This window comes from Diaphorina citri, unplaced genomic scaffold (assembly GCF_000475195.1).
Source record: "Diaphorina citri unplaced genomic scaffold, Diaci psyllid genome assembly version 1.1 scaffold131400, whole genome shotgun sequence".
Lineage (NCBI taxonomy): Eukaryota > Metazoa > Arthropoda > Insecta > Hemiptera > Psyllidae > Diaphorina > Diaphorina citri.
This window is the reverse complement of record NW_007508331.1, coordinates 1-251: the sequence shown is the minus strand read 5'-3', so window position 1 is coordinate 251 and position 251 is coordinate 1. Positions and strand designations below refer to the sequence as shown.

Genomic DNA, 251 nt, shown 5'->3' with positions numbered 1-251 from the left:
TGCTCCACAGACCTGCTGTGTGTCTCCCATCACTTCAATACTACTCAGTAGCTGTCAAATGCTGCCCAGTTCTGTTTGAACTCAAACCCTCGGATGACAAACCCTTGTTCAAGCTACCGTACCGTATCGTGATAGCTGTGGCTACAGAGAATAATATTCTGCTCTATGATACCCAGCATGCTAGCCCGTTCGCGTTCATCGCTAACATTCACTATACCAAGCTTACAGACATTACATGGTGAGTTTGAAGA

The 251-nt window shown here is 45.8% G+C and overlaps 1 protein-coding gene across 1 annotated transcript; it reads left to right on the top strand.

Annotated features, from left to right (window-relative positions):
- Positions 1 to 8: 8 nt before the first annotated feature.
- On the top strand, positions 9 to 242 carry LOC113473839 (chromatin assembly factor 1 subunit B-like; the record flags this gene model as incomplete). Its single annotated transcript, XM_026833279.1, has 1 exon — positions 9 to 242. A coding segment is annotated over one exon (234 nt), but the record flags the coding sequence as incomplete, so codon positions are not given.
- Positions 243 to 251: the final 9 nt, after the last annotated feature.